This window comes from Pinus tabuliformis, chromosome J, assembly GCF_031772625.1.
Source record: "Pinus tabuliformis cultivar Carrire ecotype Pingquan chromosome J, CPIR1, whole genome shotgun sequence".
In the NCBI taxonomy this organism is placed as follows: Eukaryota; Viridiplantae; Streptophyta; class Pinopsida; order Pinales; family Pinaceae; genus Pinus; species Pinus tabuliformis.
Window position 1 is genome coordinate 206,567,180 of NC_142295.1, and position 11,381 is coordinate 206,578,560.

The window sequence follows — 11,381 nt, forward strand, 5'->3', positions numbered from 1 at the left end:
GAATACCTAATTTGTCCAAGTTGTCCTTTCATGTTTTTGCTGGTCGGGATCATCCTCCAGTGGAGTCTTTGGATCTGATCTCGAAACTGATTTAGAGTCGCCAAGTGAATGATTTTAGCCTTTCCAGTGTCTGATCGTTGTCCACCATCAACAATCAGATCTGAACTTGATACATGTACTGGGGTAATTAACAAGTTAAATGTCACGGTTACAAGCTAGATCGGAGATTGACTGAAGCAGCGTTTATCTACTTTCGCTTATGCAAAGCAAAAGCGTTTCGAAGGCTACCTGGCATAACTTCAGGCTCCGTCTGTAGCTTATAAAACAAATGACATCAACAAGTAAACCATTTATTCTTCCCCAGTATGGTCGCCAATATGTTAGCGCTCGAATTTGGCCTCAGGCTGAAGAAGGCAAAATCCAAGGCAACATCAAACCACTTAGCCTCGTAGCTAGCCCTACGAGGACAGGAGAGGGCTCTCTCCAGGTCTATCCGGCAAAAGGTTTTCAAAGGGCTGAGATGACCAATAAAGAACACTGATTTTAGGCTAGTAAACTGATAGGGAAAGTTTGATTTCAAATTTTTAGGGTTTTGTTGGAAAACTGAGCACGACAATTTTGGGTGCAGGAATGAGACACAGTTTTTGCAGAGGTCTTTTTGGGGCAAGGTAGGAGATTGTCTTGATGCCTTTAAAGGAGCTGAATGGATAGGTATGACTGGTGAGGAGCTAAGGAGAGCAAGAAACCATCGGGAGTTCTCCTTAAACAGATGAAAACATAGATATTAAGCAAACTTAAAGGCAGAGCATAGAAACCATGAATTCTACCTTAACACTTCATTTACTTAATTTGCAGAAGAGAAGAGTAAGAAAATGATACACATAACACACTTACAAGTACATGAGAGAAACACACCATCAACACAAATCACCACAGGAATCCCAAATAGTGCTGCAAAACCCTGGTCTTTCCTTTGCCAAAATTGCAGAGATACAAAGAGTAATACAGTGTAAGCTTATCCCTCAAGAGTCCAACCATGAAAATGACTAAGAAAATACATAATATAGGCAAGCTAACACATTCCCTTGCCTCTAGGGGTCGAGCTCATCATCCTAGGAGCTGTTTCAACCAATTCTAAACTGAGCACTACAATCTAGGCAATCAAAACAACTTGTCTTTATAAGCTAGGAAACCAATTCATTCATTAATTTTTTGCCATTTTATGAATGAATCTTCTAGAATAGGTAAAAAAGCGTCATGTCAACAAAAATTACACCAATTACATCAAGGAGGATGAAAAATCCCACCAAAAAGTCAAAACTGGTCAAATGCTGCGTTTTCCTGAGCTGAAGGTGCAAAACTGGCAAATTTCCCTGATGCGTAGCGCGCCATTTCTCAACGGGTAGCACGCCTTTCAGCCCACTTTTGGGGCGCTTCCCGGCATCCAAATGAGGCACAAGTGGTCTTGTTGGAAAGGTCTGGATGTCTACTCTCCAGACCAAGTGGAATTTCTCAATTTGGTGGCCATTTGCCCCTCCAAAAATGCAATCTCCCAAGACTTCTTCCTGTGTGTCCAAAAAGTGGCAGAAGGTCATTTTTTGCTTGTTTTTTGACCTTTTGAGGGCCCAAATCTCAATGAAATGTCTTGGCAGTGCCTGAGAAAGTGTATTTTTTCATGAAAAATCCAAAAATACTGAGTTTTCGTGAAATGGACCTCCCCAACTTAAGGGTAGCGCGCGGCGCGCTACGCGTTGAGGGCAAAAACCTGTTTTTGGCAAAAAAAATTCAAAATTGACCAAAATTGCTCCAAATTTCCTGAATTTTGAGCTGGAGGTGTATCATTGAGCACTATGCTCCTTCAAGGTGGCTTCAGCCAAAATCTGAAGTGGATCGAGCCTTTTCCTCCGTTTTAGTGCCTTGGCCAAGCGTGCTTTGAGTACCTTCATTTTTGCTTTGCACACATGCATGCGGGCCCAATAATGATTCTTCATGTGGCGGAGCATGTCTTTGTCCCTGTTTGCTTTGGCTAGAAACTTCTCTAAATGAGTGTTCACCCGAATGAGCATAGACCCTTGCTCAATAGGTGTCAAATCACCGGGTCTCTTGCGAGCCAAGTTCCGGTCTTCTCGGATCCTCCGCAACTCATCAAGAGTATGCTCATCCTCTAACTGCTTGTTGCGCTGCTCTAAGTATGTGATTGTCCAATTTTCCATTTCCAACTTTTGCTGCAACAAGTCATTTTCAGTCTTTTGTTGCTGAATGATCTCCTTAAGCTCTAAGCTAGGAGAACTGATATCAAGGTCAACAATATCTATGTCTGGATCACCTGATGGCCCCTCATCAATCTTGGGCTTATTGCCTCTCTCTTGTACTTGTGCTACTGTCGAAAGCGAGGCCCCTTCCACCTGATGTGGAGATAACACTCGCTGTGCTGATGAAGAAGGCGAGACCCCTTCCACCTGGTGTGGAGATAATACTCGCTGTGCAGATGAAAATAAGGCCCTGTGGCCTCTCTGGTATGTAACCCATGCTGGAGTGCTGACATGCTCGGGCTCAGGAATGTCAAACTGATTTGAAGGCTCTCCCTCATCATGGACAATCTCGGGAGGTGGCTGTGGCACCGTGAAAAAGTCGCGAGAAATGAAATCCTCCCAAGCAATACCCTGTAGTTTGCTTGAGTTAAGAAAGGATTTGAATGCTTGCTGGCAAGTTTCTGGGCGAAAAACCCAACGCGTAGCGCACCTTCCCCAATGCGTAGCACCCCTATGACGCATAGCACCTGAACAAAATTACACTGAGAAAATCGCGCTGATGCGTAGCGCGCCCTCCCTGATGCGTAGCGCGCACTCCGCTACATAGTGAGTTTTGCAGTAGGCTTTTGGAGGCCTTCCCGGTGTCCAAATTGGGTGCATGATAGCTCGTTGGAAAGGTATTTGAGTCTAATTTCCAACAAAACTGGAATGTTTCATTTTGGAGTTCATTTGACCTGTCAAAAATAAAATCTCCCAAGACTGGTCAAAATGTGCCAAATGAGGCTGCCTCAAGGCAGAGTGCTGTTGCAGTCAACTTTTGAATGCCTTACTCAACTCCAAATTGAGCTCATGATAGCTCATTGGAAATCTCTTTGTGTCTAGTTATCATTTAACTCATCAATAAAGTCATTTGGCAAACCAAGCTAGTAGAAAACTTGATTTTCCCAAGGTCACTTCAGAGGTGCATTCGATTCTCCTGAGGCGATTGTATTTTTGACATTTCTCTAAAATCATGACACCTGTGTAAAAAGTGAGGGAGGTGTTTCTTCTTTGGCATGTTTTGGACAAAAATCTCTCTCAGTTTTCCAAAATTCATCTTTGATTGCTCTGAAACATCTTTTGAGTGAAACTTATCCCGATGTGTGAAACTTGGAATTTTGTGGAAATGAAGCGAAATGAAGGGGATGAGGGGCTTGTAAATTCTTGGGAAAATTTTGGGGAGTAGGGAGGGATTTTAGGAAGTAGGAAAAGTGGAATATCAAATATTGAGTGAGGGGAAGGGGTCCAAAAGGGCAAAACACAGGCCCAACCTAGAAAATTGCCAAGTTGTAGCAAGAAACTAGGGTTTGCGCGAAAATGAGGAATTTGGGGGATCTCAGTGATGGGAAGCATTTGATAAGGTACTTTAAGGATAGGGGAAGGTGTATGAACATCAGGATACAAGTTTTGCCGATGATTTGACCGTCCAAGAGAAATTACCTCCAAAATCCTAAGAGAGGGAAATGGACCTTACCAAGGCACAACTGAAGCATGAACAAGGTGTAAAATGACTCATTAGACACTGACATGATAATGAAAACCCTATGAATGATGATAGACTCATCTGAATAGTGACATAGATTGGAATTTGGGCAATTTTGAAAAGAGTGAAAGCAAACCCTAGACCTAATGCCTAGTGACCAAATTTTGCTTGAAGACTCTTTGAAATGACAAAATTTGACCTTGACACTTTGAGACCACTTTGTAAGAGCATATTTGATCACTGGAGGAAGGCTGGAAAGACTGACACTAACATAGCCCTTATTCAAATTTTGATTCATACCTTTCACATACTATTAATCCGAGACTATTGTATGGCTACTGGAAAACACACTGTTCATTCATTCATGTATGTTTTTATTGTTTTTGACTCTAATTTAACTATATTTAAATTAAACCAGAATATCTACAATATCGCCCTTATTCAAATTTTGATTCATACCTTTCAAAATTCAGTAATTAAACTAAAAGACAAGCAACTCTAGCTACTAAACCCTCTTAAATTAAGAAATAAATAATTATTTTATAAATTTGAAAAATTTACACATAAACTAAATTCAATATTTTATATATATATATATAAACTAAATTCAATATTATATATATATAATTATTATTATTATTATTTTTTAATTTAATTTAATTTTATTATTTTTTTTTTTTCGGGGAAAGAAAATTCATAATTTCATAAATAGAAATTACATGTTGTGGATGCCCAAAGGCATATGCTGTAAATGTGGCTATGAAGTCCACTGTCAAAAATAAAAAATAAAGATACAAGGAAACCCAGAGGGTGTACTGTTCTGTTGCATATATCCGCTATGTATAAACCCAAAAATTAACCCACGCAGGGGTTGACAACCATATGGTCTATTCGTTTATGTACAGAGCAAAACTAAAAAGGTTCAGATTCAAAAAGCTGTGTAAATTAGAGGCTGTTGCCCCTCAGAAGTCCCTCTTCTATATATGGTCTGTGGAAATAATGATAGATCCCTGCAGGAGTATGTTCTGCGATCATCCACTCTCCTAGAGGACGATGCGTCGCTTCTTTTGATAGCCTGTCAGCAGTTTCATTTCTTTCCCTGTAGATGTGAGAAACAGAAATCTGATCAAAGAAAGTTTTGAAAAAAAACAATTTCTTCCAATATAGATCTCAGTGAGTATGCAGTGCAAACAGCTGAATTGTTAAACCAATCAGTCACTATCTTTGAATCGCCAAAGATTTGTATGTTTCGGCATTGTTTCAGGATAGCAAAGTATAGCAGATGGCAGAGTGTTATCAATTCAGCATGATTGTTGGTGCCAGGTCCCAGACCCAAACAAATCTGGTAGTAGTGTGTTTCAGAAAGGTAGAGGCAAATACCGCCCCCACAGCCGTGTTGTTGGGCAGCACCGTCATAATAGGCCCACGGGATAGCTTTGTTGATCTGTTCCTGTTGTATAATCCTTTGTCTCTTTTGGCTGTCATCATTTGGAAGCTCTTCGTATGCGGCACAAATCTGTGGGGGGAGAAGATTCCAGTTTACCAAATTATCATCAATTTTTTTTTTATTTCTTTTGAGCCAAATATACCATGAGACGAGGAGAGGAAGGTTTCTTGATTTGGTTACAGCTGATGTACACCACCAGTTCTCCCAAGCCGATGTTATATCAACCCCCTGCCAGTTTCTAGTCATATTTAGAGATAGAAGGACTTGAGTCCATATGCTTCTGGTGGTAGGGCAGGTGAGAAAAAGATGCTGGGTTGATTCTTCTTCTTGGAGGCAAAGTACACATCGGGTAGGCCCCATAAAAGCCCTCCTTTTCAGATAGGAGCCCGTGGGGATCTTATCTTCTAAAATATTCCACATCAACAGTCTGGTACGAGGAGGAGCTTCTAATTTCCATAGGTTATTCCACCAGCTTCTTATGATCTCCGGTTTCTTGTCTGCTATGATTATGTTATACCCCTGTTTCGGTGTGTATTGCCCAGTTTTAGAGTGAGCCCATATTAGTTCATCTTCAACATTTCGTAATCTGACATGTGTTTCTGTAAGAGCCTGAAGGTAGATTTTCCATATTCTACCCCAATCATCTGGAATGTGCCAGTGCGGATCAGTCAGCCAGGCTTGAGTATGGAAAGTGGTATTTTGCTGATCCCCAATCTGTCCCAGATACTTGATACCTCTGTTGTTTAGGTGCTGGATCAGTCCAACAGGTAGTATATGGGAGTTACCACAGCCAATCCAAGGATCAATGCCAATTCGGACAGAAGCTCCATTGCCAATCTTCCATAATAAGCCATCCTTGATGATAGAAATAGAATTTAGAATGGCCCTCCATATCACCGAAATGCCCTTCCTGTGCCAAGATGGGCTTCTGATCCAGTCTATGATAGTCAACGACCAGATGTATTTATGGAGAATAACCTCAGCCCAAAGGCTATTTTGTTTAAGAAGGAGCCAACTCTGTTTGGCTGCCAAGGCTTGAGCAAAAGCCAGAAGTAGTTTAAGTCCCCAGCCTCCCCACTGCTTTGGAGTAGCAATTCTTGTCCATTTTACCCAGGCAAATGGCCTGCCCTCCTCACTTCCATTCCAAAGGAATCTACAACAGATTCTGTGAAGTATTCCTCTAGGAATCCAGGCGAGTGACATCCAATACACCGGGGTGGCTTCAAGGACTGTTTTGATAAGGACAAGTCTGCCTGCCCTAGACAGGAACTTATGACACCAACAACTTATTCTCTTCTCCACTTTTGTGACGAGCCAGGTCCAGTTTGCAATCTTATAACCATATGGTTTTAGTCTGAAGCCCAAATATTTTAATCCCCCCATCAAATTAGTTGCTTGAAAGGGAAAATATTGAGTGGCCAACTGAGATTCCTGAAGGGTGCATTCAGATAGAGAGATGGTGGATTTTTCTCTGTTGATCTCCATTCCCGTGGCTCTGCAGAATAGGTTCAGAATCTCATTCAAAGAAGTCGAGTCCCAGACACTGCCATTCAAGAAGATCAATATGTCATCTACAAAAAGTAGATGTGTCAGGTAGAATTGATCCATGATTTTTAGGCCTTGAAGGCCCCCCCTTCTTTTTTCCGTAGCTATGAGTCTGCTCAATCCTTCCATGACTAATAAGAAAAGAAGTGGTGATAAAGGGCATCCCTGCCTTATCCCTCTATCAATATTGAAGGAGGGCGATGCTGAACCATTAATGAGAATGGCAAAAGAGACAGAGGAGATGCATCCCATGATCCAGCTGATGAGTGCTGGGGAAATCCCAAATGAGTAATAATCATCTTGATGTACAACCAATTCACTTTGTCAAAGGCCTTTGCCAGATCAATTTTGAGTGTGAGTCCCTTGAGATTTCTGAGTTTGATGGAGTGGAGGGCTTCCTGGGCTGTACCAATGGCATCCTAAATATGTCTATGGTGGAGGAAGGCAAATTGCTCCTAGGAGATGTGATTGGATAATATAGGCTTGATGCGGTTGGCGATGATTTTAGAGATGATTTTGTACAGAAAGTTGCAAAGGGAAATAGGCCTGAAGTCGTTAAAAGAGGATGGCGAATCAGTCTTAGGGATCAAGGCCAAGTAAGTGAATTTAATGAGGGGGTTGATGTGCCCCAATGCTTTGCTTTCTTCGATGACAGCAAGTAGATCCCCTCCCAGTAGCTCCAGAAAATCCAAATAGAACTCCACTGGCCAGCCATCCGAGCCAAGACTCTTATCTTTCTTGAACCACTTGAGTGTTCCTTCCAATTCCTCCAGAGTGACCGGTTGATTTAAGTCCTCTGCCTCTTCCTGATCCACAAACCTTGGAAAGTGGCCAGCTAAATTGATGATATCCGGGAGGTTGATGGCTACTGGCGCAGTGAATTGCCTCTTGAAATGTGTAATCCCCAATCTGGCTAATTGTGGGTGAGTAGATGCCCAGCCCTCAGACTCACAGGGCATCTGCCAGATAGTATTTGTGGCCTTTCTTCCATTTGCAAAGTTGTGGAAGAATTTGGTATTACCATCACCCGCTTGGAGCCAGGTGGCTCTACTTTTCAATCTCCATTGTTCTTCCTTTTCCAGAAGCATCTTATTTTTTTGGTTCTCCAACGTGACTAGATTCATTTTAGTCTCCTCTGATAAGAAACCTAGCCCCTGTTCATCCGTTAACTGTGCAATCTGTAATTCAATATCAGCAAGTTGCTGGTCATCACGCAGCTTCTTTCTCTTAGACCACTCCTCTGTCAATGACCTGAGTTTATTTAGCCGAATACAGAAATCCGCAGCCGACCTCTGTTCCCTCAGGGGGGCTTGAGCCCTCTAGAACTCAGTCACCATGTTGATGTATTCAGGATCTTTAAGATGCCTAACGAAAAATTTGAAGGGGGAGCGCGAATTTTTGAGGGTCCAATTATTTGGAGATATATGGGTAGATGATCAAAACATCCCCCGGTTCCCACCCATTGTCGATAAAGGGGGAGGTAACGGATGAGGTCTTCATGAATCAAGAACCGATCCAATCTCCAGCCCATGGCAGCCTCCCCAGTCCGCCTATTGTGTTGGGTGGGCAGTTTCTTATTCATGGGAACGTCTACTAAATTGCAGGTATCTAGTAGAGTACTCATCTGATCGGAAATAGGATCGATTTGAGCTTGGTGTCCCCAGGATTCTTCCATGCCCAAAGAAAAGTTTAGATCCCCCCCTATGATGGTGGTGTTAGTGACAAGATCATGTTCCAACAAATTGTGCCAAAATTCCAATCTGTTCTGATTAGGGGCATATATGTTAATCACTTTTAACTGAAGTCCCAGCTCCCCTACGAAAATGTCCATGCCAATGAATCCCATGCCGCCCCAGGTGGATATAAGCTTTACTGTTTTAGGATTGATGCCAATTGCAAGACCACCAGATCTGCCTATGGCATCCATACCCTGAAATATCCAGCCCGGCAGAATAGAGTGTAGGGTTCGGATAGTGTTGTCAGAAGTGCCCAGAGTTTCTTGAAGGAAGAGTATGTCACAGAATGTATCCTTTAACAATCTTTTGAGAGCCAATTTCTTTTTGGGGTTGGCTAGTCCCCGACAGTTGTAGGAGAGCCAAATCATGAGGAACCATGGGCAGTGGGCTCCAATGCTCTAAGCGCCCTCTCAATGGTATGCTGACGGCCCCTCGCAACATCTGCCACCGCTGACTTGATGGCAGATTTGATCTTTGATGGGCGCCCTCTGGTAGGTTTATGGAGCTTGGTCCTTCCTGGGGATAGGCCCAATCCAAGATGCAGGGTTTTAGGTCGAAGTCTGGAGCGGAGGTTGTAGGGATGGGGATCCGGCCCAGAGGGGGAGGAAGTGTGAGAAGGGGGAGTGGAGAAATCCCTGTGGGAGGTGGGAGTGGTGGAAAAAGTGGGCGGGGGCATGGATAAAGAGCAGGGGATGGAAGGAATAGTGCAAAATGCAGAGGAGGGGGAATGCAGAGATGTATGCAAAACATTTAACATAACATCTGAAAAAAGAGCAGCGGATATGGGGAAAGACTCATTACCCGGTAGAGAAGTAGCTTCCGCTGCAGATTTGGAGCGAGTCCTGGGAGGAGATGATGGAGCTTTTCGCCGGTTCCCAGTCTTCTTTGTAGCCTCCACCGCAGCTTCAGCTGGTGCCCCTCCTTGTTTTTGTTCACCCTTGTTCTGCTCTACAGAGGTCTGTTGCTTCGTCCCCTTTGAGTTTTCCGTGGTCACCGAAGAATTCAGAGGGCAATCCTTGTATAGGTGACCCACTTTGTGGCACCTCCTACAACGAAATGGGACTCCTTCATAGTCCAGAAGTTGTTTGCGAGAGAAATGCCTCCTGTGGAGAGTAATTTTTTCCTCCAGCCCAGCCCTGGTGTCAAGGTGAACCAAAATCCTTGCCATTGTCATGATTCCAGTTTTTTCGAAGGACTTGTCATGTTCCAGGTAAGTCCCCAGGGCATCTCCGATACGTTTGAAAACTTGAGGTGTCCAAAATTGCATAGGTAGTCCGGGTAGTCTGACCCAGATGGGTCCAGCTCCGAGGTGTTCACGTTCAGGATCGAAAAGAGGATCCCATCGTTTCAACAGAACAGGTGCGAGCTCAATGTGCCAGTAATGTGACAAAATCCAATCCGTGTACTCCTCCCTATGAAAGTGGAGGGCGAACCATCCTCTGGCCAGCACCCGAATTACAGGGAGTTCTTTCAGCAAGGAACCCCATATCTCCACTGTCCAATGACGCAATCTCTCCACCGTGTAGTTTCTACCTCGAACACGGCCTACCAGAACTTTTCTCGCCGTATCCATTGCGTCTGCCATTTGAACGTCTTCTCCAAAGGTCAGGTTGATATCAGTGTCCACAGCTCTGAGACATCGGCCCTTTTTCAGTTTATCTGAGCGCCGTCCCGTAGGGTATTCTTTCAGAAGGTTCCTGCAAGGTTCCGAAGAGCTGTGCTGCGCCAAAAAAGTGGGTCTAGGGTTAGGTATAGGTGTGCTGAAACAACCAGAACGAATCGGGGAGTGAGGGTTGAGACTGCACGAGCCTGGGTGAGAGAAGGATTGCGCAGGTCGCGGGGGGTTTGACGGGCCAGCCTGTGCCAGGGAGATGGATGGAGCGTACATAGGCAGGGAGAGCTGCGGGGGAGGAGGGAGTTGCCGCGGGTGGAATGTCAAGGGGGAGTCGAAAGTAGGGGAAGCATGTAAGCAGGAGCCGAGGAGGTTCAGAGTGGCCGGGGAGAGTGGGGGCATTCCAAGCCCGGAAGGTCCGCTATGTTGACCGCAGGGTGCTGGCGCTTTCTGGAGATAGGCGAGTGTTTCATCATTTGTTTAGCAGTTGTCGTCCGACCCAGAGTATTCTGCCAGGGGCCCTCAACCGATGTGGAATTGTGCGCCCATATATGGGGTCCTCCTCGTAGTCCACGAGGTCCTCTTCCACCATTTTAGCCAGTTGCAAAACCTGACCTCCGCGTGACTAGGGGGAAGTAAGCAGTTTTGAACGGGGTTAACTGTCTTAGTAACGAAGGTGAGGCCAAAACCCACAGGCACTGTCACGCGAATAAACAAAAGAAACCAGTGACAGGCTCGACTGTAGAGGGCAGGAACCATTAAAAAATGAGTCATAAACAAACCGCAGTTAGACCCGCGAAGGTACCTGTGCTACCTTGTCCATAGAGCGTTCGTTGTTGCAGTTCCGCAGTTCTGTCATCTGAAACCATAGGGTTCCGCCATGGTTCGACCAATACACAAGCTTTTCTAAATTCAATATATATAAAAACTATTTTCCTTATTATTTTGAAATCTAATGATTAATTAAAAAAATATATATATTTTATAAATTTGATTTTTTAAATAATATATGTACAATATATATATATATATATATAAACTATAAATTTTAGTAATCAAATTTTAAATATCATTTTATTTCTAAATGAATATTTTAAAGAAAAAAGACAGTATCATTTTATTTCTTAAGAAATTAAACTAAAAAAGTTAAATGGATATGTTTGAAAAAAATAAAAATAAAAATAAAAATTACAATCAAAGATTATCATTATTAAATTAGATTTCAAAATTAAAATCAAAGATTATTATTATTAAATTGGATTTAAAG

The 11,381-nt window shown here is 43.1% G+C and overlaps 1 protein-coding gene across 1 annotated transcript; it reads right to left on the reverse strand.

Moving 5' to 3' along the window:
* Positions 1 to 4,719: 4,719 nt before the first annotated feature.
* Positions 4,720 to 8,693, reverse strand: LOC149226407 (uncharacterized). Its single transcript, XM_089380191.1, has 4 exons — positions 8,226 to 8,693; positions 7,289 to 8,085; positions 4,983 to 6,764; positions 4,720 to 4,873 (listed from the first exon to the last, which is right to left on the reverse strand). Exons 1-4 carry the CDS (start codon positions 8,691 to 8,693, stop codon positions 4,720 to 4,722), a joined length of 3,201 nt encoding a protein of 1,066 aa, XP_089236317.1.
* Positions 8,694 to 11,381: the final 2,688 nt, after the last annotated feature.